Source organism: Portunus trituberculatus, chromosome 24 (assembly GCF_017591435.1).
Source record: "Portunus trituberculatus isolate SZX2019 chromosome 24, ASM1759143v1, whole genome shotgun sequence".
In the NCBI taxonomy this organism is placed as follows: Eukaryota; Metazoa; Arthropoda; class Malacostraca; order Decapoda; family Portunidae; genus Portunus; species Portunus trituberculatus.
Window position 1 is genome coordinate 5,551,106 of NC_059278.1, and position 27,588 is coordinate 5,578,693.

General features: G+C 38.2%; 1 protein-coding gene across 1 annotated transcript; it reads left to right on the plus strand.

The window, feature by feature from the left end:
* LOC123508429 lies at positions 1–25,588 on the plus strand. The gene is made up of 9 exons (XM_045262166.1): positions 1–132; positions 1,668–1,811; positions 5,973–6,121; positions 6,329–6,502; positions 6,785–6,932; positions 7,044–7,289; positions 7,530–7,674; positions 24,271–24,380; positions 25,296–25,588. Exons 2-9 carry the CDS (start codon positions 1,688–1,690, stop codon positions 25,424–25,426), a joined length of 1,227 nt encoding a protein of 408 aa, XP_045118101.1. The 5' UTR covers positions 1–132; positions 1,668–1,687; the 3' UTR covers positions 25,427–25,588.
* The last annotated feature ends 2,000 nt before the right edge of the window (positions 25,589–27,588 follow it).

The following is a 27,588-nucleotide window of genomic DNA, read 5'->3' on the forward strand; positions in this document are numbered from 1 at the left end:
AAGTGGCTCCTCAAAGAGACTGCCAGTTGTCTAATTCTTTTTAGGTAGAGGACGAAGCCTCTGTGTTTGTGTTTGAGTTGGTGGAGTTCGGCAGCAGAAGGCAACAGAGAGTCCACAAGGCAGGAGAGGCAGGTGAGCTGTTGCTCCTTTGACTGGAGTTGGAGTTGGAATTGCGAGTTGGAGTTGATCTACTGACCGCTTTGATACCGAATTATTAATAGATGAAATAGAAATAGCTTCCCGCGTCATTGGTGGGTGTTATGGCCAATGAGAGGGCAGTCCACGTGGATACAGTAGCGGGGATGGGGGGTATGGCGGGGGAGGGGGTATGCTGTCGCTACACCAGTCGCTGTGTGTGTGGGGTCAACCCAGAATCGCGCTTCTCAAGTCGCGCTTCTAAAATCGCTTCGTGTGTGGGGGGATTAAGAGAATACAGGGTTATCCCGCTTTCCGAGTTCTGCGCACCCAGTGACGTCACGGGAATGCGGGGTGGGTGGTCGCTGGGAGGTTGGTTGGGGAAGGGGTACGGGTAGGGAAAGAGCGGGGGTGAGCATGTTTACCAGAAAAGAAAACGGGTGGATAGGAAGAGTAACTACGACAGACTCATATTACTCGCACGTACAGTCTCTCTCTCTCTCTCTCTCTCTCTCTCTCTCTCTCTCTCTCTCTCTCTCTCTCTCTCTCTCATAATTTATGAATTAAACAAGCTTTTACATAATATATATATATATATATATATATATATATATATATATATATATATATATATATATATATATGTGTGTGTGTGTGTGTTTCACTGTTTGATCTGCTGCAGTCTCTGACGAGACAGCCAGACGTTACGCTACGGAACGAGCTCAGAGCTAATTATTTCCGATCTTCGGATAGGCCTGAGACCAGGCACACACCACACACCGGGACAACAAGGTCACAACTCCGTGAAAGAAGACACACCCAAATATCTCCACCCGGCCGGGGAATCGAACCCCAATGTGAAGCCAGCGCTCTAACCACTGAGCTACCGTGTGTGTGTGTGTGTGTGTGTGTGTGTAGGGGATGACAGAGAAACGGTTATATGTATTCATAGCTAAAATAAGTCTTTTAATTATCCTAACATGTAATACAATAATGTGAATGATAGTAAATATTGATCCGTAAAATACAGTATTCCCTAAAACATTAACAGTACTCACACAATATTAAAAACTTTATCCGGTATTGTTGACAAAGGACCGACCCCTCGCGTCTCTCTCCCTGCCTGTCCTCTTCCTACTCACTCTCTCTCTCTCTCTCTCTCTCTCTCTCTCTCTCTCTCTCTCTCTCACACACACACAGCCGGAAATTCAAATATGCTACCGTTAAGATAAATTTTGTTTCTCTCTCTCTCTCCGGACCGGACACACACACACACAGAGAGAGAGAGAGAGAGAGAGAGAGAGAGAGAGAGAGCTCCGCCGCCTCTCTACACCCGGACCTGAAGCAGCTGCGTGACGTCATGCGCCAAGTCGGCTCATTTTTACTCAGAAACGGGATAACCCTGTATTCTCTTAATCCTGCCGCAGCTACGCTATCGAATGTCGTCACGCGTTAAGAATATTACGCAAAAACAATAAGTTTAAGGAGCAGGCAATAACACTTATGATGCTTCCGTGTCTTGTCGCCGCCAGGGCGTACGTGGCCACTGCTGATGCGGGAATACGATGACGAGATTGTCCCTTTCTCCGAGATAGACGTGTTGTTTCGGCCCTTGATTCAGACTGTCACGGCCCTCGCCACACGCACCCGCGTCATCTTCTGGAGTCAGAGCAGAGGTGAGCTGATGTGACTGTGTTGGTGTAGCAGTGATTCATATTATAATAAATCTACACTCGTCTCATCCTCATGCATCAAGTGATATTGTCAGGTAGCAGTGTATTCTTCACTACTAGGTACACTCATACTGTTGCTTTTAGTTATTATTATTATTATTATTATTATTATCATCATCATTATTATTGTTTTATTATATTTATTATCGTTTTTTAGAGAGTATATGTTATGGGGTTATTATTATCATTATTATTATTATTACTATTATTATTATTATTATTATGTGATAATCATCATTATTATATTATTATTGTTTTAGAGAGAACATGTATTACGGGGTTATTATGGTGGTTATTTTACCTGATTGTGCATAGAATAGAAATGTCAATTACTTTTGTAATAACGCTTACATAAATGTAGTACATGGTGTTTCGAGCTATCTATAAGAGAACAAAGATGATTAACTATGAGATATGCTACAACTAATTGAACAGATGAAGGATGTAATGATGAAACATTATTCCATCTTACGGGAGAAGATAAGATGTGTATTGTTCTTTGGAGAGAAGCACGTGTTTCGAACCGCCGCTATTTAACTGTTTCGAACACCCTTGGCGAACACCAACTAAAGAGCCGAGTAGATGGGGGCAGGTGGAGGAAGACGGTCCCAGGACCCAGACGCGACCACTCAGTCACGTAGACGCTTGTGAGCTGCGGTGCGGGGAAGAGCTGCTGTTCTGCCAGGTTAGGAGGATTTAAGTACAGGACTACACTATGGACAGGGTTGAATACAGCATTGACAGACAACCTGTATCTTTCAGGTGAGTTTTGGTGATATAGTTTATTTGACCTGTATATAACACTTACTACAGTTCAATTCCCTACTCAGGCAGCACGTAATCCCTCTTTGCGATGACTATTTTGTGGGAGTGAAGCCAGAACGAGTGTCACAGCCTGTTAACAAGAGTAAAATAATGATGTCACATGCGCTCGCTGCGTAAGTTTCCTTTATTTGAATTTATAGGCCGAATTTCCTGAGAAACGCGCTAATTAACGGAAAGTATTTTTCTTCTTTTTATTGATTAAGGATTACTTCTATAGGGAAAAAAATGTAATGGTCATTCGAACTTAACGTGACATTTAGCATGAATTTTAGTCGTTATAAACTACCTCCGCTAATGTTCAGCATTATCCATGATTGAGTAAGGTGTTAAGTTTTAGTAACATGAAAGTTTTCGTTACATGCAAGTACATCCTTTATCCGTTGTTTCTATGAGGTAACAATTTTGATGGCTGTGATCCTGATGTGGTAGTTCACGTTCTTCTAGTTGATGAGTTCTTAGTCAATTAAGCGTTGACTCTCGAAAACGAGTGATTACTCCGATGTTAATAGATTTGGAATGAGTCCATATACGCCGTCTCTTGCATGTACTTTAACATGTGGTGAATGTGCAAACTCATATTTGGAACTACTGTTTTCCTCATAAATTTGCAAAGCTTATTTTTATTGCTGTAGACACAGTGAAAGAGATATGGGAGTGAGTGAGTGAGGGAGGTAGAAGGAATGGAGGGGTGGGAGAGGGAAGGAGGGAAATATGAGAGAGAGAGAGAGAGAGAGAGAGAGAGAGAGAGAGAGAGAGAGAGAGAGAGAGAGAGAAGGGACATGAGAAATACAGAAAGGAGTAGGGATGAAGTGAACATGGTGTGGGGTTAAGAAAGGACTTAATTTACTCTTCACGGCTGTTGAACATTGTTATTTGCTTACTAAAATCCTTCGAGTTGACATGTCGCTCTAGGTGAAAATAAGGTTAGGAAAACTGCTTCAAGTTAAGAGCAGACTGTACAGAACGGGTATTTATTGAAGAAGAAAAAAACAGTACAGTAACACGTATACAGTGCACTACCTTCAAGTTGGAAGAAATTAGTTCCTATTGGACCGGAGGCAGTCATAACCGCTTTGCGATTTGTACACTACAGTTACCTAGTTTTCTGCCATATTTTGTAGTCGTCCTTGTAATAGTGCCTGTGAACAAGTTGATACGTCTGTGCCACTCTTACCATGGCTAAGCTCAGTGATAATTATTCCGACAAATCAGATTCCCTGCCCCCTCCCTCCGGCCCTCGACTTCAACACCACAACCAGGATCACACTCGTCCATTTGTCACAGGTCTTAGGATATAATAGGGCGGGAACTCGACAAATTGGTATAGCATGCATGAAGAGAGTTAATTAAGGGAATGTCTTCACTAGGCGGTAGCCATATATATAAGGTAAAATGGACGTATAGCAACGTGACTCGCTCCATCCTAAATGATTCTCACCAAACCGTCTCTCCATAACCACTGCATGTAGAGACATCGGGATGACATCATTAGGAAGAAGACTTGCTGTTAAATAAAGACTATTTCATTTACTCATCCATTGCACTATCAAGTTTAAGGTGTGTATGAATACAACCTATTTTCGACGTTTAGCCCTGGAGGCGCCGTCTTAGCTGGGTTAAACAATATTCTCAAACTTTCCTGGTCCATCGTAAAACGGTCATGAAAAAGTAGAATTAAAGATCTGTTTTTCCTGTTGGAGAGAGCGTTTACGTGGTGTGTGTAAGGGTGACGGCCGGCTGTCTGGCTTACTAGTCGAATAGAATCTCTTGTTTCGGGTGCTGTTCTGCTTTCTTTGATTCCTTTTTCGGTTCTTGTACCAATCAGGATTCTGTAGTTCATTCATTTCACTTGTTCTTCCGTCTCTCTCCCTCTCTCTCGTAGTCATCTTGTCACTTCAGATCAAATTTCGGATCGTTCGTGCCCCTAATCTAGTGTCTAGGCTCCATTTTAATTCCTTGGCTTTCCTTGGGTTTCATTAATTTTAGACTCATTACCTTCCATCTCATCACCTCAGCCTCGCCACCCTTTCCTTGTCATGCGACGATACAAAGTCTCGGTATTGGCAGTGGTTGTGGTGACTGCAGGAACCTTTACTTTAGTGCTCCTTTCTTCTCTTCGTCCCTCCACCCCTGCTTACCCCATACTTCCCCAAGACCCTCCAGCCCCGTCTCGGCGTCATTTTTCACACTGCCAAGCTATGTTTACTATCAATAAGAGCACCCCGGACACTTGGTGGGACTCAGGTAAGCTGGTGACAGACAGAAACAGGTAGACAGACAGATAGGCAGGCAGGCAAGCAGTGAAAAAGGCGGACAACAGACTGACAGACAAGAGAAAAGTGTCTAGTGGAGTAAAAACAATCTCTCTCTCTCTCTCTCTCTAGTAAGCAATTCTGCATGTCATTTGTCAGGGAAAAGGTCAGCTGTGAAAATATGATTGTTACTCGTTCTTCTCTGAGAATTACCTTCAGGGTTATAGGAAATTATTACTTGGGTTTTCATGTGTATATTTCCCGAACCTGCAGAAATATGAAAATGTTACTAGTCATGGAAACAGTCTTGAAAACTTAGTTAATTCCACTAGAGCTCGTTATCTATGATTAGGTAATACTAAAACAAATAATACAGCCATGTGTTCTATTTAGTTCACCTGACGACCTTTCACTGTCCTCTTAACCTTTAGGAGCTACCTAACTTTACATTTTATTAAAATAAAATTCATCCAGTATCTCATGTCATTATTTTCTTTTCTTATTATTATTTTAACTCTGCTCTTACCCATTCGCCTTCATTTTTACCCCTCAAGGTTCAATTCGTTCAATCATGCTTATTCTCGTCATGAATTCTCGTGAATTTTGTTTACTTCTCTATTCTTCCTGTATGAAGAGTTCTATCCTATCCGTGTTTGTTTATCCTCCCTATTGTTTCCGGTATGGTCTTTTTTTAAGCCTATTGTTCATATCTATTATTTTCATTTTTTTTTCTAATGAATAACGAGAAAAAAAAACTCCCTGTAAATACATGTCAATTTTTCTTTCGCCTTTATTTCCCTTTTTCTTTTTCTTTAGTGCTTAAAATCTACTCTCAATGATTTAATATCCCTGTATAATTCTTCCATTATTCTTTCCAAATGGTGCTACTTGAAATCTATTTCTTATACCAATTTCTTGCTGTTATATATATATATATATATATATATATATATATATATATATATATATATATATATATATATATATATATATATATATACACACACTTATCCATTTTTGTTCTTAGACGCGCCGTACGAAGAATTAGCAAGTCGTCTTCCGCTCCTCCTTGGTGACATAAAGTCTGAGGGCTCACCGGAAAACAAATCGGCGCCACTGTTTCTAGGTACTCGGCTGGAGTTAATGGGGGGCACCGTGCCTTATATTCCCTGTCAGGTATGTTCCTTTTATCGAGGGAATTGAGAGGATAGACTGGGAATGGACAGGTAGACAGGTAATGGGATAAACGAGTAAATGTGTGTTTCTGCTTAGCCTAAATATTTTGGTTGTCTGTCTATAGTCGTGTTAATTTATCAGTTTTATTTATGCATTTATATGCACATTAGTTCCTATCAACCTTGTGTTCTAATCTACCGTGGACAGGTGCAGGAGTATGGGGTGAAGGAGGCGGGTCGATGTGTGGCGGCACGGACAGCAAAGGGAGCCTCCACCTGGATCACCTTCATCGGAGATTCGAATCAGCGACAGAAGATTCACTCCTTTCTTGACTTTCTGCCGCCAGATCTCACCTATTTCTTCTATCTGGGGGACAAGCAGGTGAGTGGAAAGGACACGTGCCTCGCGTAGCCTCATCTGGCGTCGTATGACTGTCGTTTCGGTGCCGTGACTCGATTATTATTAGTTTATCGTATTCCCACCTCCAACTTTATGACAATACTCTTACCGAGTCATTAGTTGCTTGGATTTACATATCTTCATTATTTCAGCTTCTTTGCGTTGTTTCTTTAGTCTGCCTCGTAAGGCTTAGTGACTTATTAGATGAAAACGTGGCAGCATGTGTTCCTGCCACTCATGTCTACCTCTACGCTAATACTGCAGGTGAGCCTCCAGGTGTTCACGGACGCCGTTTCCCACCACAAGAAACGTCCACCAGTGTTTGAAATTGTTGGTCGACCAACACCACCACGACCACCACCAACACCAACACCAACACCGTTAGATCGCCACGACAGTATCTTTCCATCTGGTATGAACGAGGTTTCATGTTTTCTTTCAGTTTTAATGTTCTTGGTCTGAAGCTTTATCGAAAGAAATTTCCTTATAAAACTTTTATGCATCTCGATTTGTCATTTAACAGGAGGGGTTGAAGTGCTACGATATGCAAACAAAAGCAACGGAGGACAAACGGAATATCCACCTTCTCAGAGGGTGCTGCTCGAAGGAAAGTCACACCCACAAGAATCCTATGTTTTCAGGGTGACGGTGTTGTGGTATCCTGGAACAAACGATGCTATCAAGTCGTCGTCCTTATCTCGCAAGTTGGTAGTGACAAGACTGCAGCAGTGGCTGAATACGAACATCCTTCCTGATGCAGTAGTTGTTGGTATGAAAACATGTCTCCATAGACTGTTGATAATGGCTAATGACTTCTTTGCATAATACTCAAGTGGTCAAGTATTTGTGCTGTATTTGTGACTAAAACACTGATATATTTACTGGTCAAGTATTTGTGCTGTATTTGTGACTAAAACACTGATATATTTACTATTCTAAATTCTAATGGTTTCCGCGTCTTTCCTGGTCATCCCTCCCTTTCTTCCCCCATCTTCTTTCTCCTCCTCAGGGTTCGGCACATGGATGTTGGCTGACCGCAAGTTCACGGACGAGCTGTGGCCCTTTACAAAAGTAGAGGTAGCTGCCCTAGCACTGGAGGACACCCTCATTCAACTCGCTGCCGAGACCCATTTGCTGTTTTGGGTGCAGAGTAGGTGAGTTCTATTATCACTGCTGCTACTACTACTACTTCTACTGTGTACTACTACTACTACTTTTACTGTGTACTACTACTACTACTTCTACTGTGTACTACTACTACTACTACTGTGCACTGCTACTGCTGCTTCTGCTGTCTGCTACTACTGCTACTTCTGCTGTGCTACTACTACTGCTGCTATGCTGTGCTACTACTATGTGCTACTGCTGTGCTACTATGTGCTGCTACTGCTACTGCTGCTACTACTGCTGCTGCTGCTACTGCTATTGCTGCTACTGCTGCTGTGTGCTGTTGCTGCTGCTGCTGCTGCTGCTGCTGCTGTGTGCTGCTGCTACTGCTGCTGCTGCTGCTGCTGCTGCTACTGCTGCTGCTGCTGCTGCTACTGCTGCTGCTGCTGCTGCTGCTGCTACTGCTGCTGCTGCTGCTGCTGTATGCTGCTACTGCTCTGGTGTATAAGAACTTAAAGGTCCTTCACAGAGAAACTAATGACCACCCATTGTTTTTATGTACCTACACTGGGATGGTAAAATGGAAACATATCATCATTTTTTCGCTACACTTAAACCATTACTGGACAACTCACTTTCTGAGTCAGAGCTAACCTTAGACATCAAAATTGGTAGTGATGAGGAAAAGGCATTGTGTAAGGCCATTGACAGTAATTTCCCTAGGGCTACTAGATTCCTCTGCACTAAACACCTCAAGGATAATGTTGCTGAATATCTTAAAAACAAAGAAGGGGCAAGCACTTACGCTAGAAAAGAGGTCATAGACGATCTATTTGGCCAGGAAGGCTTAGGCAGTAGTAATGACAGTTTCCAATTTGAACAGCGAGCCTCAGATATTAGAGAGAAACATTTGGAAAGTATGCCAAGTTTTGTATCATATTTCGAAAACCGAATAAAAGATTTGATGTTCAAGCATGTTTACAAACCAAACCAAGATTGCATTCCCCAAACAGACCGTCTTTGGACCAATAATAATTGTGAATCTCTGAATTTTGTGATCAAAAAGGCCATAAATTGGAAGTCTCAAAAATTACCTGATTTAATAAAGACACTTTACAGTGTGGCTAATATTCGAATGCTGGACCTACGACGGGCTCTCTTTGGCATGGGAAATTATGTCCTCCACCCTTCCCTACATAAGAAATTCTATGTTGGGCATGCCCACTGGAAAAACAAAAGTGAAGATGACAAAAAACTTTTCTCAGCATTTTGCACTTACAAGAAACAGCAAATTCTGAAATGGTAACCTCCACTGACGGTGAATTAAAAGTTAAATGGGTGGTATTGCCAAAACCTGGCCAGCGTAGACCACCCAGGCAGAAAGAGCAGCACCAAAAAATAATGCAATACACCTTTCCTATGGTACACCTACCACCAAATCACTATGGTTCCCAACAAAGTCAATGTAATTATTAATTCTTAATTGTTCATGTTCTTAGCAACGTTTACATCCCATTACTAACTTGATTTCTTGTATATTTATCCATATTTGGTCACTTTTTGTGGTCCGATAGTAGTGTTCCGATAGTGTTCCGATAGTGTTTAGACGTGCCCCCCAAAGTTTTCTCCCCAGACTCTTTGATTTCCTTTTCCAGACTTGCAACTTTGTAATTTACCTCCTTTCTTTCCATTTCCTGACTTTTTTTCCATTCAGCCTGTCACTTTTCCTAAAGATTCTCCACATTTGTCGCAATTCACTTTAATTAACTTAACTTCCTCTTTCAGTACTGCATTTTCTGTCTTCATTTCAGCGCACTCTTTCATTACATTGTCATAACTCGTTTCCAGGCCCCATACTTTTCAAACAGTTTTCAATTTACCTTCCAACTCCAGAATTTTCTTCACATAAACGCTTCTCCATTATTCCTTGAAATCCTGTGAAGTCTGATTCATCTTTCGAGTTCACGGGGATGTTGCGCAGATGTAAACAAACTTCAGCTGATGGCTCAAACGCGCTACAGTTTATATTCACCTTCCCTGGACATTATTTTGCTAATCAACAGTTAACATGACTATATGGAGACGGGACAAACATTACAAGCTCCTTTCCCACCTTAGTTACTCTTGGCAATGGCAACTGTAGAATTAGAGATGATTGCTCTGGAGCTCAGCGACCACATATCGACTGTCCTGTGTGTGTGTGTGTGTGTGTGTCTTTATATAGCTTTTAAAATCATATTAACAAAGAAATCAATGCATTAATTTATAGCAATCTCCCCAAGAAAAGCATCATATTTTGCAGTTTATACTTGTCTGAAGAAAGATGTATTTACCTGTTCTTGTGCTCATCTTTGTGCTTAAATTATCTGAAATTTAGTTAAGTAAGAGGCTTAATAAAAAAAACCTCTGAAGATGATACATGCCCATAGATATATATCTGTTTGTTTAATACTTCATCAGCTGACTAACTTGCTGTAGATGCGCAGGAATGAATAATTCTATTTTTGTTTACCAATTTTCTCTCTCTCTCTCTCTCTCTCTCTTTAAATATTTTTTTACAGAACTCTTAACATTGGATAATTTTGCATATTGGTTGTCTTGCAGAAGAACAGGTGCTTGGCTCTGGGATTCCACTGCCTTAACCTTGCCAACCTACAATGTCAGCGCCTTAGTGACCAAGATGTACTACCATCCTCTTTACTCAAACAAGCCCCATTTTGTCATCCCATGTTTACTGAATTGAATTCTGGGTTTCCTACCCTTAACAATGACTCATTATTTGTATTAATGAAATTACTGCTGAAATGAAAACATTTTGATATCTCCATGTCATATGTTTCTATGTCTTATATTGTACATCAGCATCTATTCTTCTGTGGTTTATATCTATGAAGTATAAGAAATTTCTTTAACCCCTTCAGTACTGCACATTTTACTTTGAGATTTGTATGATTAGATAATTTATTGACATTAAGTGTCTAAGATGGTCAAAGAATAATAACAGTCTTCACTATTTTAATCCCCCACCTAAGTTTCTAAGCCTAAAATCACCTAGTAATGAATATGGAAACACGTCAAAGTACTGAATTAAAAACTATTCTATATCATGTCTTGCCATTTCTATAGTCTGTTGCATTATGAGCAGATGATAAACACACTTGGAAAAATCCAGTTGGTTGTCTTGCATTTCATCTTTCATAGACTTTCATAGATTTCTAGAGAATGACTACTATGACTCTAATCTCTGCATAGTCACTAAAACTAAGTTCTTATGTCAATGGTCATTGTGGTCAAGGCAGGTATCTTCAATTATCGGCTGGGGTCCTTCTATCTTTAACTCTTCCTCACTCTATCAATTTTCAGAAAGAACTATTCTGACTATTATGATGTATGAGAATACATGAATGAATAAATTATTATATACTACTAGAGTATAGCAAGTAAAGTTTTTTGTTTAAGAAAGAACATTTATTAAGATGATAGTTTAAAGACCTCAGCTAACACTTCAATCCACTCCATCAATATGCTCGTTGGTACTGTTTACATGCATCATGCCTCTTATGAGACCAACTAATACATCTGCTCAACCTGCTAAATGCCCCCTAACACCCCTGCTAATCTGTTCCATGTATACATCTTATTCTCTACCACCCATTGTCCAGGAGCTGTACTCTTACAATTAATATCCTGTGATATTGAGAAAGTTTGAAAACTGCCTGTCTATATATGAGGCCAGCATCCCACACACACACTTTCACATTTCCATGATGGTTAATGGTAAAGATAAATAAATTTTTTTATGCTTCTAACACCAGCTTTTTATGTTGACACTGACAGTTATGCACAAATTCATAGTAAACCATCTGTATGAAGTAACAATTCTACACTTCTTTTGAGTGAATGGTCAATTACTCTTCTCTGAGGTCATCTGTAGGAAACATCATCAGCTTCTCAGATGGCCAGTGTAAATATTAATTTACTGGCAATATCAGTTTCATACCTAAGCCTCTGAAAAATGGCACTGGTTCAATATCCAACTGTTATCTATTCAGATATAAACATTCCTGGTGAGACACCCAATGGAGACAAAACCTATCTTCTGCATGACCACAACACAGACATCTGTCTCCATCACCAAGAACTTTACTGAGCAACAACACCATATTTTAGTTAGCAGTTGTCTTGCATATCTCAGTCTGTGTTCTGCTTTTCATATGGCTACAGTAACTAAAATTCCTACTTCTGTATGATGCGTCTTTATTGCTTTTCTGCTTACCTCCTTCCTTATAAGATTTAAAAGCGATTCCTGCAGTACTAAAACCCATTAACCTGCAATATTTACCCCACATCTCCTCTCCTTTCATCTGCTGTTACACCCACAAGATCTAATCTTTATATGTAATACTACTTAATACCCATCTGTTCTTTACACAACCACACTACAAAATTTGTGGTTTACTGCAATGTTTAAAACACTTCTGTAGTAAATTTCAGTGACTAATACAGTAGTATATAATTCTGACATACAGATTATACATCTAAACTAATAATTTTCAAAGATATACTAGAAGAATCAGTAAATAAAGATCAAAATTAGATAACTTGTCTGCTGTACACACATCTTACCTCCATGCCTCTTGTCACCACAATGCTCTCTTGTAGTACCATAATCTTTTCCATTTTTTCTAACATTCACACTTCTGTCATTGTACTCAGTGAGATGTATGGTTATCTCACCTCTTTCATATAAGGAGTATGACAGGATTGTTTACAATGTTTGTTATCCTGTGGTTAGATACAATTGATCTACATGTTGTTTTAGTTCCCAAAAAAATATATCATAAGGCTACTTTATACTTTCAGGAATGTACATTTCAGTGATGATCACTATACTAACATTAACCTTTTGTTCTTTCCCATATAAAGAAAGGATCCTCAACCTGTCTTCAATAAAGTTTCCTGCCTGTCTGAATGTCTTCCTTCATTATTTTTGCAATCTATCTTCATATTCCTGACAAGAGTAATTTCTTTGTCATGTTGAAGATCTGTATACAAAGTAATCAGCTTTTGTCATGTTGAAGATGCTGTGATATACACTATCTTGGAATAATCTATTGATTTTTAATGAATAATTCACTACCAAATTTCAGTGTTCTAGCTTTGTTATAAATTATAGTTAGGAAAAGTATAGAAAAATGTATACATGTATATATAATTTGATAAGCTGAATGTTCTGCCTTATTTTCCATTGAAAAGGACCCTCAAATACTATTTGGTAAAATTTTGCACAGAGGACTTGTCCTCTCATCACACTCATTCCTGACCCTCCCCCATTAACATCCTCTGTGCAAAAACTCCTTAAACTTGCTCTGACATCCTTCCCACTGCAAAATAATACTAGAACATCAACAACTCTCTTTATAGACTAAACTTTCATTTCAACTCTGATGCTACACTACTTTAGTATGTATTCCACAATGACACTAGTCTGGTTGCATACAGAACCAGAAAAAACCTGAGAAGAGTCACACCAAACATTAAGTAAATCCTTCTCTCACCCTTTGTCCCTTTGACCTACAAAATATTCTTTATCTACCAGTATCCTGATCAGTGATCTACTGAATAATGTATAGAGGTTTGCTATTCATAGTCCTTGAACCTGCTTCTGATCTGATAAAGTAAAGTTTCTTGATACATCTCCCCTTCTTGATCTGATAAAAGTTTCTTGATACATCTCCAATCTCAATTTTCAGCCAAGTAAGTCTCACTGACCAGCACGTCTTGTTCAAATAATTTTAAGTTGTAAACATTCATAACCTATTCTTGACACAAATACAAAATATACATTGTCTGTCAGCAACCTCTTCATCCCTGTTGTCCTGCTTATCACTAGCATCCCACTGTGCAAAATACTTGCTAAGACTGTCTTGATATGCTTGAAAACAATAAACTATTCATATACAATATCTAATAGGAAAATGCATTGTGGGATGAATTAAGAATGATACAATATTTAATATAAAATAGAGATATAAGAGAAATGCATCAGAGAGAGAGAGAGAGAGAGAGAGAGAGAGAGAGAGAGAGAGAGAGAGAGAGAAGAAGGCAGGAAAAACCACTGCTAGTACTGATTCAAGTCCCTGCCTTGTCCAGTGCCGTTTCTTGCTACATACTGGAAAAACATTTGATTTTTTGACACCCTTTTTTGACACCCATACTAGTTGTAATACAATAAGGAATGAAATATGTTATTATCTTTTACCAGTTGATGTATATAATATACAAATTGATGTGGCAAAAATGTGCCTGTTACACCATCTGGACTGAGGCATTGATCTCTAGTGGCGTCTCGTCAAACTCCTCGAGACATCTGTCTTTACCTCAAATGGGTTGGCTCTGCAACAGCTTATCTCATTCTCTTAGAAATTCACACCCTCTTTCTTACATCACCACATGTACTGGACTGTTTTGTGCTCCAGTAATGATGATAATGAATCACGAGAAAGAAAATAAATGATGTGCAAACACATACTGTAAAGTCATGCTTTATGATTCCTCATCAACTTGTGGTTGACATATTCAACCAAATATTTGTCTCTCTCTCAGGATTCAATATTTGTCATCATTCTTAAATATGTCTATCACTGAGGAGAGTAATGAAGATGAACAGGAAGTATTGAAAGGTGTGGCTTATTGACACTCAGCCACAGTATTTGGTACCATTGAAATCCCAGTTAATATGTCGCTCTAAATTGCATGAAGAAAATCGTCAAAACCAAATGAGGGAGATGTGTACAAATAATCTGTTATTCAGTTTTCCTTAAAATCAAGTACCATGTTAGGATATTTTACTAAAGGAAAAGATCGGAGTACCTATGTTGAAGAATGTTCACTGGAAACCAACAACATCCAGAACTGACATCTCCATCAACAAGTCTTTGTTTGCAACATTGCTGCACATTAACTAAATAAACAAATAAAGTACATACAGCATATGTATAAATATTTCTTGTGTGGAGTGAATTCTGAATCACAATTTACTATTTAAAATTTTCATGTTTTGATATTGACACAACTCAATCATGACTAGCTTATGAATGAATATACACCATGACATGGTTCATACTCATCACTATAAACACAACAGCATGAACAATTTTTTTTTTTTCACTGAGCAGAGATAATGTATCATACAATGAACAAATGGTACTCTTCATAATACTGATGACAGTAGTCTACATAATACTGGTAAATGTTGTTATGTGCATGATATACCCATATACAAAATAAATAAAATGTCTATTTTTATGTTTGCTGAAAGGTATAAGCAAATAGTGCTGCAAGATAAGAACAATGTTATTGACTGTAGTCAGGACCCATTAGAGATAGGATGAAATAATAGGAGGATGGATGACAATACAGATAAAATTACAATACAGATAAAATTACAAAGTGGAGAATTTTGCATCAACACAAGGTAAACAGTGTAATAACAGCAGGTGGAGATCTCACCACTAACTGACTGTCATTTTAAGAGTACAAACTATAACATGCAGAGTGAAAGCCATAGTGCTGAAGAAGCAATTGGATACCAATTCATCAACTGTATCAAATAAAGGCTCAAGACAATTATATATACAAACACAGATGGCTTAATGTCTTGCTAGAAGTAACTATGTATTAGAAAAGACCTGATGTTATAACAGAAAAAATGTTATAGATGTCCAATTACATTTAAACAGCAGAATATAGTGTTTAAGACACTGATAGAGGAAAAGCAGGAGGATATTGATAATGATATATATATATATATGTATATATATATATATATATATATATATATATATATATATATATATATATATATATATATATATATATATATATATATATATATATATATATATATAAATAAATAAAATAAGACATATATTATAAGAAGACTATATATATGAAAGCTGGACATGCACAAAGAAATGCAAAATGAAATGCTAGTTCTTGGACAATATATTGAAAGTTCAGAAAAGAAAGTAGTACTTGTGGGGATCTTAACTGCAAATTGGAAGGAAATGAGCAATACTTACACTGGACGATGGAAGTGCTACAAAACATGATAAACACAATGAACCACAACCACAAGAGGGAAATAGGTGAAAATAAAAATATCTACTGGGAATACAAAATGGGAGAAAGATCATAATGAAGGAAGAGAAAAGACCTTGGTCATACAGACACTGATCCCAAGACACAAAAATGGGTTGATTCCACTACCTAAAGAAGAATGATGAAGAAGATATTATGTAAAGAAGTTAAAATATGCAGCATGTTTGGTCACTAGAAAAAATGTGAAATATGGAAAGGAAGAGGCTGGCAACAAGGATGGTAAGGACTCAGAGAGTTAGACTATGAGGAAAGACTGAAGGAATGACCACATTAGAAGAGAGAAGAACAAGAGGAGACATGATAACTATGTATAAATTGGTGAACAAGTTTGACATACTGGACAGAAGTTGACAGGATAAGGAAATGGTATATAAAGAGAAAGAAGAGAAAAGAATGGAGCAAGTTTAACTAAAAATGATAAGAACAAGAGATTAAAAATGATGTATACAAACATAGATGGGATTTTATCTAGTAAATTAGAATTAAGAGATTACATAAAGAAAGAAGAACCAGATATTGTATGCCTGGTGGAAACAAAGTTAAATGAGGCAATAAAAATAGACATAGATAAAAGGTATAATATATGGAGGAGAGACAGAGTGGGTAAGGAGGAGGAGGAGTCATGATGATGTTAAGGAAGGAGATAGTGGTAAATCAAGTGGAGTTTGGGGAAGGAAAATCAGAAATACTGTATGTTAAGATGCATATTAACAAAAAGGAGTTAACAATCATTGGAACATATGTGCCACCAAAAACAAACTCATGGACTAACCAAGAATATAGAGACATGATAGATGACACAATAAGAGTCTTACAAGAATCATTAAGGAAAGGAGAAAAGTGATATTGATAGGAGATTTCAACTGTAAGGAGGTAGACTGGGAAAATTATGAAAGTGGTATGGGGGAAGATGCCTGGGAGATAGATTCCTGAACCTAATGATAGATAATTTGATGGTCCAAAGAGTAAAGGAAAACACAAGATTCAGAGGAAAGCGATGAGCGGCAAGATTAGACCTAGTTTTACAAGGGATATACCAATTAACGATGATATAAGATACAAGTGCCCATTGGGAAAGAGTGACCATGTAATATTAGAGATGGATATAGAAGAAGGAAAGGAAGATAGAGATGAATCATACAAAGGAGACCGATTAAATTACAGAAAGGCTGATATTGAGAATCTCAAGAACTATTTTAAAACGTAAACTGGGAGGAGATGGAAAACTCATTAACGGTTCAAGAGAAATATAACTTATTTTTGGAAATATACAAAACTGGGGTCAGGAATATGTTCCGAAATATAGACCTAAAGAAGAAGGAAAGAAAGATTGGTTTAATGCAAGATGTGCTAGGGCAAAGGAGAAACGAGATGGAGCATGGAAAAGGTGGAGAAGAAACAGAAATCCAGAAAATAAGGAAAACTTCAAAACAGCAAGAAATGAATATGCTAAGGTGAGAAAGGAAGAAGAAAGAACTATGAAAAGGACATTGTCGAAAAATGTAAGGAACAACCAAAATTGTTCTACAGATTCATAAATGGAAAAATAAGACAAAAGAAACAATAGAAAGGTTAAAAGGAGAAAACGGAATGGTGGAAGACCCAAAAAGTATGGCAGAACTGTTAAATAGTAAATTTCATGAGGTCTTTACTACGGAATCCAAATTTGAAAGACCACAGGGTAATAGAGACTGTCTATATGAAAGAGATTAAAGTAACCAAGCTTGAAATAAAAAAGTTGATGACGGAATTGGATGAGGAAAAGGCAATGGGACCGGATGAAGTCTCAGGCAGAATACTGAAAGAATGTAGGGAAGAACTAGCAAGTCAATATACAACATCATGAAATGCTCAATAGAAAATGGGACAGTGCCAGTGGAGTGGAAAAGAGCTGAGGTGGTTCCCATATATAAGAGCGGAAGGAAAGAAGAACCTTTAAATTACAGGCCGGTATCACTAACTAGTGTAATATGCAAGATGTGTGAAAAAGTAATAAAGAAGCAATGGATTGAGTTTCTTGAAGACAACAAAATATTATCAAATAGCCAATTTGGTTTTAGAAAAGGTCGGTCATGTGTGACAAATTTATTGAGTTTCTACTCTAGAATAGTTGATAAAGTACAAGAGAGAGGATGGGTTGACTGTATTTATTTAGATCTAAAAAGGCTTTTGATAAAGTGCCACATGAAAGATTACTATGGAAGTTAGAGGAGAAGGGTGGCTTAAAAGGAAGCACATTGAGATGGATGAAGAATTACTTAAGGGGAGAGAAATAAGGACGATAGTTAAAGATATGAAGTCAAGTGGAGAACAGTAGACAGCGGAGTGCCACAGGGGTCAGTATTGGCACCAATACTTTTTCGTATATATAAATGACATGCCAGAGGAGTGAACAGCTACATAAATCTGTTTGCGGACGATGCGAAACTGTGCAGAGTCATTAAACAAAAGAGGATTGTGAAATACTACAGGAAGACTTAAACAAGATCTGGAAATGGAGCAAAAAATGGGAGATGGAATTCAATGTGGACAAAAGCCATGTCATGGAAATGGGAAAAAGTGAAAGACGACCAGTGGGAATCTATAAGATGGGAGATGGAGTAGAACTAGAAAAAGTAAAAAGGAAAAGGACTTGGGAGTGACAATGGAAGAAAATAATCAACCGGTAAGCCATATTGATAGAATTTTCAGAGACGTATAATTTGCTAAGGAATATTGGAGTAGCATTTCACTATATGGACAAGGAAATGATGAAGAAATTGATAAGTACTAAAATAAGACCTAGATTGGAATATGCAGGAGTTGTGTGGACTCCCATAAAAAAAACACATAAGAAAATTAGAGACTACAAAAATGGCTACAAGAATGGTTCCAGAATTTAAAGGGATGGCATATGAGGAGAGACTAAAGGCAATGGATCTACCAACCTTGGAGCAGAGAGAGAGAGGATCTGATACAAGTTTATAAATTGATTAACGGAATGGATGAAGTGGATAATGAGAAACTGATCCTGAGAGAAGAATATGACTTTAGAAGCACAAGATCGCATAGTAAGAAACTAAGGAAGGGACGATGTCTGAGAGATGTTAAAAATTTAGTTTCCATAAAGATGTGTTGAGACTTGGAACAGTTTGAGTGAGGAAGTGGTATCAGCAAAGAGTGTACATAGTTTTAAAGAAAAATTGGATAAGTGTAGATATGGAGACAGGACCACACGAGCATAAAGCCCAGGCCCTGTAAAACTACAACTAGGTAAATACAACTAGGTAAATACACACCACTTTTCATTTGCTCCTTAGCACTCTTGAATTTCATCCAATTTGTCTCTTGAAAGAATTTCTTTAGGTTTCCAAAATCTGTCTTGGCATAATTCCATCTTCCCACTTTATATTCTTCATTTCTTCTAGATTTCTCTTCATCTATCACCTTGAACTCCAAAACTGCATGATCACTCTTTGCTAAAGGGCACTCCACCCTCATCTCCTCAATGACCATTGGCTCTGTACTAAAGACCAAGTCCAGTCTTGACGATGCTCCCTCTCCTCCAAACCTAGTATCTTCTTTGACCCACTGAGTTAACACATTTTCCATTGCCAGTGTCAATAGTGTATTTCCCATGTTGTCTCTGATCCTTCCATTGACCAGTCCTCCCAACACACCTCTTTACAATTAAAATCTCCCATCATTATAGTTCGTTCACAGCCACCCAACATTTCTTCCAGACATGTTCCTGTATCACTTATCATTTCTTCATATTCCTGTACTGACCATGCATTTGTCTTAGGTGGTACGTACACCACTATGTAGTGCCTCTTTTTCCTTCATTAGTTTCTGCTCTGATCTTTAGCACTTCTGCCTTTCCCATACCTTCTTTCACTTGATCCACCTTTATATCTTTTTAACCAGCAACATCACTCCTCCTCCCATCTTACCTACTCTATTTCTTTTCCAAACATTATATTTCCTTCTCCAACCATCATCAGGTCTTCTCCTCTCTCAGTTTTGTTTCAGTAAGACCCACAATATCTGGGTTCTTGTCCTCAAGTAATCGTTGAGTTCTAAAATCCCGATATCACTCCATTTATGTTGGAATACATTACATTCCGCTCATACGTAAGTTTCTTTAGTCCTTTCTTGCTGTACTTTTCTGGGTTATGAACCACTTCCTCAGTCTCATATCCAAGATTCTCCAGAAAACTCTTTCTTCTCCTCTTCTGTCCTCTCTTCATTTTTTTTCAAAGCCTCCTTTCTCAACTCATTTAACATTTCTCTTCCTTTTCACCGAGATCTCTTCTCAACCAAATCTTCCTTGTTGTTTCCTGCTGGGCTAGCCTCCATGACTTCTCCACCAATTCATCTACATCCTTTTGTGACTTAAGTTTGATTCTTATTGGCCTCATACCTTCTCCTGTGAACTTTCCAATTCTATGGAAGTCCTCTATTTCTTGTACTAGGTCTTTTCCCTCCTCCTGCACCACATTAATGATATTATTTATCACCTTTTTTATGTTTTTCTCTCTCTCCATTTTACTTGGTGTCTTATCCTCCTCCACACCAAATATCACCACACATCTCTTTTTGTCTAGAGTTTCCCTCACCAATGTCTCATTTGACTTAATAACCTTCACAACTTTCTCAGCAATCTTCTCTTCTATGATCTGTTGATCTATAATTTCAGCAAGGCCCAAAGTTCGGCACGTCTAAATACTATCGGAACACTATCGGAACAGAAATACTATCGGAACACTACTATCGGAACACAAAAAGTGACCAATTATGGATAAATATACAAGAAATCAAGTTAGTAATGGGATGTAAACGTTGCTAAGAACATGAACTATTAAGAATTAATAATTACATTGACTTTTGCCTCTTTGCCAAGGGTGATGTCACGGACAGCGGCTGCGCCACGCCGCTCTCAGTTGGTGTCGAGCTGGGTAAAGGAGAGGGAGTGTGAGCCGCTCTAGTGTCGGGAGTTTCCCACACATATCAGATTCTTTTTGGTAATTGACTGGTGAACACGCTGCTTTTTCTAATCAATTGCGATTTTATATTGACCTTAGTTTGTCAACTTCTGGCTTTATATTGATATTCAATTGCTCTGTACGCGTTTGGTAAACTGTGACTGTAATTAAGTCTAGCTTTTCACTGCTTAACTGTTACTATGGGAAGAAAGAGAGCCGCTGCTGCTTCAGTCAGTAAGACTAGCAAACGCAGTAAAAGCTCTGCTGAGTTTCCATGGGATTTGCACTGAAGAGTGTCATTTGGACACTATACAGTGCACATGCAAGAAATGGTTCCATAGGAAATGTGAAAATTTGAGTGACTTGGAATTTGAGGCACTTGGCACAATGGACACTGATTATAACTGTCACAACTGTGTGAGTGGTAATGATGGATATTTTGATTTCTTGGCACTTATGCGACTTAGTTTGGCTGCTATGTGGTAGTGTTGCCCTTGGTGAGGCTATTATGAGGGAAGGTATTTCATTGCCCAAGGATTGCAGATTCCGAACTGATAGGCCTGCAAATAAGGCTCATTACACTTTGGACCAAACTGCTCTTGGCCTTCTTAATGCAGGTGGACTTAGTAAATTAGCCGAAAACAGTATTCCTTGTTATGTGAATGGAAATGGGAATTGCTTGTTCAATAGTGCATCAGTTTGGCTTTGTGGAAACGAATCATTGGCAGCAGAATTGCGTGTCCGATGTGTTGTGGAAATGTTAGAAAATGAGAAATATTACAATGAAATTCCAATGTCTGACACTTACAGATTACTTTCACCCAAATATGATCAGGCTATATATGATTGTGCAATTAATGGCAGATATTCCTCTGTTTGGACAGTTATGGCACTTGCATCAGTTTTGTAGGAAAGTCAGACTTGTGTATCCTCCAATTAATGGTACAGCTGATTTGGCTCACACAGCTCTCCATGATGTTTTTGATCCTTTGGACACAAAATTGAACAAGATGAGGTTGTAATAATGTGGACTGTGTTTGGTAATAAGCATCTTCACTCAGGAATCTGGACTCCAGATCATTTTGTTCCCTTGTTGCCTAAAAGTAGAAGCAAACTAAATGCAAAGCTTTACGTTCCTAACAATATACCTACGCAAATTACAAAAATGAAGGAATTCTCTACAGAAACATGTGTCATAAATGACTCCTGGGTTTCAGACAATGATGGTTACAGGGAAACTTGCAGTATTAGCAGCTACGATGAGGAATTCCCTCCACTTTCTAGTGAAATTATTTCTCCAAATAAGAATGTTGACAGTTCAAAAGTAGATGATAGCAACAATGATGTTCAGGAAGAGTGTGATGCGAGTATCAACTCAGATATGGAAAATAAGGGATCTGATTCTGAGACAGAGCCTCCTTTGCCAAAAGCAGTTGGTGGCCAATCGATCAGTAAATTTCTGGACTTGGAAGAGGTTATCCAAACTTTATTAAGTTCAGATAAAGGTAGTATCTTACATGCTGTGCCAGACAATGACAAGAGCAACCTGTATTTCCTGGTTGACAATTCTGATAACATAAGAAGAAGAGAAACCAAAACTAAGAGTGTTTTTTTTTATGACTGTGGAGCATGGGATTCTAGCAAAGCAAAGACAGAAAGGTTGTATGTAACTGATGGACCTAATGACACCCTTCTGACATTATATTTTAGAAATGGAGTTTACAACTTGGCCAAACGGGTTAATGGAAAGAAAACTCTAGTACCCTTAGACCCCCAGCCAAATCAATCAGATGTGACCATAATTACAAGGTACAGTGTATCCCTGAAAAGAGAGGACGTTTAACTTGGGAAAGTGCTATGTTACCACACTGGTGTATAAGAACTTAAAGGTCCTTCACAGAGAAACTAATGACCACCCATTGTTTTTTGGCCCCATGTACCTACACTGGGATGGTAAAATGGAAACATATCATAATTTTTTTGCTACACTTAAACCATTACTGGACAACTCACTTTCTGAGTCAGAGCTAACCTTAGACATCAAAATTGGTAGTGATGAGGAAAAGGCATTGTGTAAGGCCATTGACAGTAATTTCCCTAGGGCTACTAGATTCCTCTGCACTAAACACCTCAAGGATAATGTTGCTGAATATCTTAAAAACAAAGAAGGGGCAAGCACTTACGCTAGAAAAGAGGTCATAGACGATCTATTTGGCCAGGAAGGCTTAGGCAGTAGTAATGACAGTTTCCAATTTGAACAGCGAGCCTCAGATATTAGAGAGAAACATTTGGAAAGTATGCCAAGTTTTGTATCATATTTCGAAAACCGAATAAAAGATTTGATGTTCAAGCATGTTTACAAACCAAACCAAGATCGTATTCCCCAAACAGACCGTCTTTGGACCAATAATAATTGTGAATCTCTGAATTTTGTGATCAAAAAGGCCATAAATTGGAAGTCTCAAAAATTACCTGATTTAATAAAGACACTTTACAGTGTGGCTAATATTCGAATGCTGGACCTACGACGGGCTCTCTTTGGCATGGGAAATTATGTCCTCCACCCTTCCCTACATAAGAAATTCTATGTTGGGCATGCCCACTGGAAAAACAAAAGTGAAGATGACAAAAAAAAAACTTTTCTCAGCATTTTGCACTTACAAGAAACAGCAAATTCCTGAAATGGTAACCTCCACTGACGGTGAATTAAAAGTTCCAAATGTGGGTGGTATTGCCAAAAAACCTGGCCAGCGTAGACCACCCAGGGCAGAAAGAGCAGCACCAAAAAAATAATGCAATACACCTTTCCTATGGTACACCTACCACCAAATCACTATGGTTCCCAACAAAGTCAATGTAATTATTAATTCTTAATTGTTCATGTTCTTAGCAACGTTTACATCCCATTACTAACTTGATTTCTTGTATATTTATCCATATTTGGTCACTTTTTGTGGTCCGATAGTAGTGTTCCGATAGTATTTCTGTTCCAATAGTGTTCAACTGTAGAATTAGAGATGATTGCTCTGGAGCTCAGCGACCACATCCGCCATCGACGGTGTCCTGTGTGTGTGTGTGTGTGTGTGTGTCTTTATATAGCTTTTAAAATCATATTAACAAAGAAATCAATGCATTAATTTATAGAAAAGCAATCTCCCCAAGAAAAGCATCATATTTTGCAGTTTATTACTTGTCTCTGAAGAAAAGATGTATTTACCTGTTCTTGTGCTACATAATCTTTTTCCTGTGCTTAAATTATCTGAAATTTAGTTAAGTAAGAGGCTTAATATAAAAAAAACCTACTGAAGATGATACATGCCCATAGATATATATCTGTTTGCTTAGTGCTAATTTTAGGATACTTCATCAGCTGACTAACTTGCTGTAGATGCGCAGGAATGAATAATTCTATTTTGTTTACCAATTTCTCTCTCTCTCTCTCTCTCTCTTTTAAATATTTTTTTTTACTACAGAACTCTTAACATTGGATAATTTTGCATATTGGTTGTCTTGCAGAAGAACAGGTGCTTGGCTCTGGGATTCCACTTTGCCCTTTAACCTTGCCAACCTACGGGAATGTCAGCGCCTTAGTGAGGCCAAGATGTACTACCATCCTCTTTACTCAGGCAAGCCCCCATTTTGTCATCCCATGTTTACTGAATTGAATTCTGTGGGTTTCCAAGTACCCTTAACAATGACTCATTATTTGTATTAATGAAATTACTGCGCTGAAATGAAAAACATTTTGATATGCTCCATGTCATATGTTTCTATGTACGTATATTGTACATCAGCTTAATCTATTCTTCTGTAGTTTATATCTATGAAGTATAAGAGAATTTCTTTAACCCCTTCAGTACTGGGACACATTTTTACTTTGAGATTTGTGGATGATTAGATAATTTTATTGACATTAGGAAGTGTCTAAGATGGTCAAAAGAATAATGGCCACAGTCTTCACTATTTTAATCCCCCACCTAAGTTTCTGAAGCCGTAAAAAATCACCAAATAGTAAGCAGAATGAATATGGAAACACGTCAAAGTACTGAAGGGGTTAAAAGAAAACTATTCCTATATCATGTCTTGGCCATTTCTATAGTCTGTTGCATTGGATGAGCAGCAATGAGTAAACACACAAGGTTGGAAAAATGCCAGTTGGTTGTCTTGCATTTCATCTTTCATAGACTTTCATAGAAGATTTCTAGAAGAGAATGACTACACCTATGACTCTAGCTCTCTGCATAGTCACTAAAACTAAGTTCTTATGTCAATGGTCATTGTGGTCAAGGCAGGTATCTTCAATTATGGCTGTAAGGTCCTTCTATCTTTAACTCTTCCTCACTCTATCCAATTTTCTTTCAGAAAGAACTATTCTGACTATTATGATGTATTCGAGAATACATGAATGAATAGAATTGTGGCTATATACTACTAGAGTATAGCAAGTAAAGTTTTTTGTTTAAGAAAGAACATTTATTAAGATGATAGTGTAGCAAAGACCTCAGCTCCAACACTGTTCAATCCACTCCATCAATATGCAGGTCGTTGGTGGAACTGTTTCGACATGCATCATGCCTCTTATGAGACCAACAGTGTGGAGATACAGATGCTGCTGAACCTGCTGTGTAATGCCCACCTCAACACCCCTGCCCAATATTGCTGTTCCATGTGATACATCTTATTCTCTACCCTTCACCCATTGTCCAGGAGCTGTACTCTTACAATTCAAGGTATACCTGTGATATTGAGAAAGTTTGAAAACTGCCTGTCTATATATGAAGGCCAGCAATCACCCACACACACACTTTCACATTTACTGCCATGATGGTTAATGGTGGAAAAGAGGGAGGTAAATAAAGTTGTATGTGTTATGCTTCTGTACACCAGCTTTTTTATGTTGACACTGACAGTGTATGCACAAATTGGCATATGAAGTAAACCATCTCGTATGAAGTAACAATTCACCACTTGGTGTGAGTGAATGGTCAATAATATGAGCTCTGAGGTCTCTGAGGTCTATCTGTAGGGAAACATCATCAGGCTGGGTGACTGGCAGATGGCCAGTATGTAGAGACTGATTTAGTATTACTGGCAATATCAGTTTCATACCTAAGCCTCTGAAAAAATGGCACTGGTTCAATATGGCCAACTGTTATCAATATTGCAGATATAGAAAACATTCCTGGTGAGACACCCAATGGAGACAAAACGCAAGAAATAAAAGTCTTCTGCATGACCACAACACCAGACATCTGTCTTTCCATCACCAAGAACTTTACTGAGCACCACAACACCATATTTTAGTTAGCAGTTGTCTTGCACATATCTCAGGTCTGTGTGGGTGTCTGCTTTTTTCATATGGCTACAGTGAAGCTAAACCTAAATTCCACTACTTCTAATTATGATGCGTCTTTATTGCTTTTCTCACACTTGCAATTTCTACACCTCCTTCACTCCTATAAGATTTAAAAGCGATTCCTGCAGTACTAAAGCTTAAGGTCTAACCTGCAATATTTACCCCACATCTCCCCCTCTCCTTCACATCTGCTGTTACACCCACAAGATCTAATCTTTATATGTAATACTACTTAATACACATCTGTTCTTTTCCACACACTTACCACACTACAAAATTTGTGGTTTACTGCAATGTTTAGCCAACACAATAAATCTGTAGTAAATTGTTCAGTGACTAATACAGTAGTATATAATTCAGTGACTGATACAGATTATACAGAAGTACTTAAGCTAATAATAAATAAAAGTTCCAAAGATATACTAGAAGAATCAGTAAAGTAAACTGAATCAAAATTAGATAACTCATCTTAGCTGTGATTCACACATCTTACCTGCCATGCCTCTAATAGTCACCACAATGGCTCTCTTAATAGCCCCTACCATACCCAATCTTTTTCCATTTTACTTTCTAACATTCACACTTCCTGTCATTGTACTACTTTGTCCAGTGAGATGTATGGTTAGTGTCTCACCTCTTTCATATAAGGAGTATGAACAGGAAGTTGTAGTGCAATGTTTTGTTATGCCTGTGGTTAGATGACAGGGTTGATGGAAGCTTGCCATGTTGTTTTAGTAGAAAATCCCAAAGGAAGAAAAAATATATCATAAGGCTACTTTATAGCTTTCAGGAATGTACATTTTCAGTGATGATGGCACTATGACTAACAATTAACCTTTTTTTGTTCTTTCCCATATAGGAAAGAGAAAGGAGGTGCCCGTCAACCCTGTCTTCAAGTAAAGTTTCCTGCCTGTCTGAATGGGTCTTCCTTCATTATTTTGGGTGCAGCTCTGTCAACCCTACATGTGGAGTTCCTGACAAGAGTAAGGTGACAGCTTTTGTCATGTTGAAGATGGAGCTGTGATACAAGAGTAAGGTGACAGCTTTTGTCATGTTGAAGATGGAGCTGTGATATACATACTATCTTGGATGCCTCAGAAATTGTTCATGATATTGATTTTTAATGAATAATTACTGAATAAGAGTTTCATCTGTGTTCTAGCTTTGTTATAAAGATTGTATAGGTTAGGAAAAAGTATAGAAAAAATGTATACATATGTATATATAATTTAAGATAAAGCTGTTAATGTTCTAGCTCTTATTTTCCATAGTGAAAGAGGAAGGACCCTCAGAAATAGACTAGGTTTAAGGTAAATTTTGCACAGAGGACTTGTCCCTCCCAAGCAGGGAGGGGTCAGCACTCATTCCTGACCCTCCCCCATTAAGGGAGAGGGATGCATCCTCAATGTGCAAAACTCACCTTAAACTTAGTCTATTTCTGAGAGTCCTTCCTCCTTCACTGGAAAATAATAGCTAGA

Coding starts and splice junctions, on each gene's coding strand:
- LOC123508429 (XM_045262166.1), top strand. CDS start 1,688: ATGCGGGAATACGATGACGAGATTGTCCCTTTCTCCGAGATAGACGTG. Junction 6,122..6,328: donor TGCCTTATATTCCCTGTCAG/GTATGTTCCTTT, acceptor TACCGTGGACAG/GTGCAGGAGTATGGGGTGAA. Junction 7,675..24,270: donor CTGTTTTGGGTGCAGAGTAG/GTGAGTTCTATT, acceptor GTTGTCTTGCAG/AAGAACAGGTGCTTGGCTCT.